Source organism: Nelumbo lutea, chromosome 8, assembly GCF_056320005.1.
Source record: "Nelumbo lutea isolate HS-2025 chromosome 8, American lotus-T2T, whole genome shotgun sequence".
Classification (NCBI taxonomy): Eukaryota; Viridiplantae; Streptophyta; class Magnoliopsida; order Proteales; family Nelumbonaceae; genus Nelumbo; species Nelumbo lutea.
In genome coordinates, this window is record NC_142691.1 from 27172351 (window position 1) to 27175379 (window position 3029).

Sequence of the window (3029 nt, forward strand, 5' to 3'; positions counted from 1 at the left end):
ATTTACCAATTGAGATGACTAGGTTTAAACTTGTTGGGTTGAGTGGCCCTGAGCCCTCAGTGTTTATAACAAATTATAGATGGACGAGGTTATAATTATAAATACATTAAAATCAGTTTTATCTTAATAATTATTATTTATATTTTGAAATTTATAAATGGTGATCACCATTTTTTTAAACTAGATTTGAATCACTTTTACAACTTACACAAATTAATATCATGTGGAATGGATCAATATCATCCAACACATTGATACTTTAAGGTCAGTTTGTTTGCAGTGTAAATTTCATTTGCAATGGTGTAAATGCTCGACAGTGTAAATGGGTTGAGTTCATATTCTCGTATACTTTTGTTTCGGATTTGGCTTTGCCTTATTTTTTTGATGAATAAAATATGAAGTAAAATGATAGGAATAGGGTTATTTGTTTGTGAATAAGGGTATAAAACCAAGATGATGTAATTCTCACTTTAAATGAAAGAGAATGGAGGTAGGAGTACAGTTAGCTAGTTATTTGTATCAGATAGGAGTGCAATCCATGTTATCAAACGGAAGCAAAATTGACCCAGTGCAAATTTTGTTTCTGGTTCAGTTTTGCACTGCAAATAAACAGAACCTTGATTAGGAAAAATAAAACTCAGTTTGAATAGTTGAGAAAGAATTAGTAGAACCTGACTAAGTGACACGTCCCTTATAGGGATGTCAATTGGTCAGATCTTGGTAGAACTAGTCCTAAACTGATTATTAATCAGGATAAAATCATAAACCCATAACCATCCCAGTAAATAGTCGGGTTAATTGGGTCCAAACCCGATAGGTCCAATTATACTAAAAGCTATATTTTTTATTTAAACAACAACTTAAAATTTAAACTTTGAACATTAATAAAATTGATTGAAAAATACTAACCTGAATTGATATGTTAATTTATTAAACATTTTTAACTAATATTATCTTATATATTATTTATAAAATTTATCATTTTAAACATAAAATATGATAGAAATTATAAGAAAATCATGAAATCAGAAATGTTATAATTAGTTCTGTATATTTGGATCCATCGGGTAAGCCCGACCCATTGTCAGCCCTGGTCCCTCATTTTGATGGGCTGAGTGTTGAACATGAGACAAGCATATCGTAGTTGCGGGGAGTTTACCCATTAGTGAGGCTTTCCATTCCCGATCGTAGATTCATCATCATGTAAAGGGTACATATTCCCATCCGTACAGAGCAGTGAATTCGTGGGCCCTTGTGAGAATATTAGCCCATTCAGTCCAAAATGTAGTCAGAACTCAGAAGGATTCGATTCAGTAAAACAATTAAAATTCATATTCCCGTTTCAGCTTTTACACTACCATTACAACTTAGGTTACAAACTCTTGTACAAATCCCATCTTCTTGGGCTTATTATACTGAACAGAACTAAAAAGCTGGACAACAGAAAGCACTAGCTATTACATATCCAAAGTTGGTGAAATATTTCTCCCCTTAAGGAAGCTTTTGCAAATTTTCCCCCAAGCCATCCTGTCTGGTTCAGCAGTCTCCAGTACTGATTTTGTTTGTTCAGCGAACTCTCTCTGACATTAGTTAGCCCAGGCTCCAGGGTTAGATGACGAACTATGGAGAAAAGCTTTGTTTCTTAATGAACTAATGAACTATAAGAAAAGCAATTGGTTACCTCTATAGAGTTGTTGTTCACCAGACGATCAATGAGATTGAATAGAATGTCCTTGGTGTATTCAGGATGACCCTGAATTCCCATTATGTGGTCTCCAAGGGCAAACATCTCTACTCCTGTCTTGTCTGAGAAGGCAATCACTTCAGCTCCAAGAGGGACCTCCCATACCTGTTCCATTGATCATTCTATTGCTTAGTTACAGCAGTATAATTAGAGAGAGAGAGAGAGAGAGAAGAGATGATGTACCTCATCTTGATGACACTCAATTATGGAAAGAAAAGATGGGGTTTCATTCAAGTCAGCAACAAGGCTAGGTGGGAAGAAATCCTCCACCAGCCAGACTTTTCTCAACCCAATGTCCCAACCACTATCAGCTCTTCCTGTCTTGCCACCCAACGCCCGGCACAACAGCTGAAAGCAATGAATTTAATGTTAACAAAGAATCAACAAAACCTCAATAAAACCCTAATTTTTCTACATGATAGATAATTAGATGGAACATACTTGGTGCCCAAAACATATCCCAAGCACTTTCTTCTCCATGGCATTCAATACTTGTATCCAAAAGCAAAGCCTCAGGACCCATGGATCATTCCCATGAGCATCATAAGGACTACCACTGATGACAAAACCACTGTAATTCTGAAGCTGATCCATGTCAGGAAACTCTCCATCTACAACCCTAAACAAGTCCCACACCTCTCCTTCTTCCCCAAACGCATCAACAAACACATTGAAATACCCACCATACACCTTCTTCACATAATCAGAGTCCTTACATGCTAGAAATAAAGCATATCTCTTCTCTCCAATAACCTTCATTTCAGGGACAGATGGTCTGCTAATGGATCAGAACACTATTTGCAGCACAAAGAATCGCTTTTCAGAATGCAAGAATGGACCTAACTTGATTTCTTGGGCCTAACGAAGATAAAAAGGAGTGATGGGTTGGAGCCTTTTTCAGTGGATTGGGAACCTTAAACAAGGGATCAACTGTGCTGAGTTTGATTATGCATTAAAGAAGGGGTGGGTGAGGGTATTTATAGGCCTGTGAGAATTCCCATCAACCAACTGAACGTAACGTATCAGTTAAGCTATTTATTTTCCCCTAGCCCAACTCCCATGGAGCCTTTTTATTCTTCTTCCCTTTCTGATTCATTAGATTCTGTATGTGTAATTAAATGGAATTGGAATATTTAGGAAGAGTTTTTAGTTCGGAATCATTTTTTAGAATCATCTTTGGCTTATTAGTCAGTTGGTTAATCCGAAATGAGATGGTATTATCTGTTGATGGGGGGAGGATACTTGAATTCGAACCCGGTTCTTACTGTGCTGGATCCACTCAGAT

At 36.6% G+C, this 3029-nt stretch overlaps 1 protein-coding gene across 1 annotated transcript; it reads right to left on the bottom strand.

Moving 5' to 3' along the window:
• Window positions 1-1309: 1309 nt before the first annotated feature.
• LOC148843573 (gamma-glutamyl peptidase 5-like) lies at window positions 1310-2693 on the bottom strand. Its single transcript, XM_088959297.1, has 4 exons — window positions 2186-2693; window positions 1928-2092; window positions 1682-1849; window positions 1310-1580 (listed from the first exon to the last, which is right to left on the bottom strand). Exons 1-4 carry the CDS (start codon window positions 2501-2503, stop codon window positions 1458-1460), a joined length of 774 nt encoding a protein of 257 aa, XP_088815423.1. The 5' UTR covers window positions 2504-2693; the 3' UTR covers window positions 1310-1457.
• Between the last annotated feature and the right edge of the window lie 336 nt (window positions 2694-3029).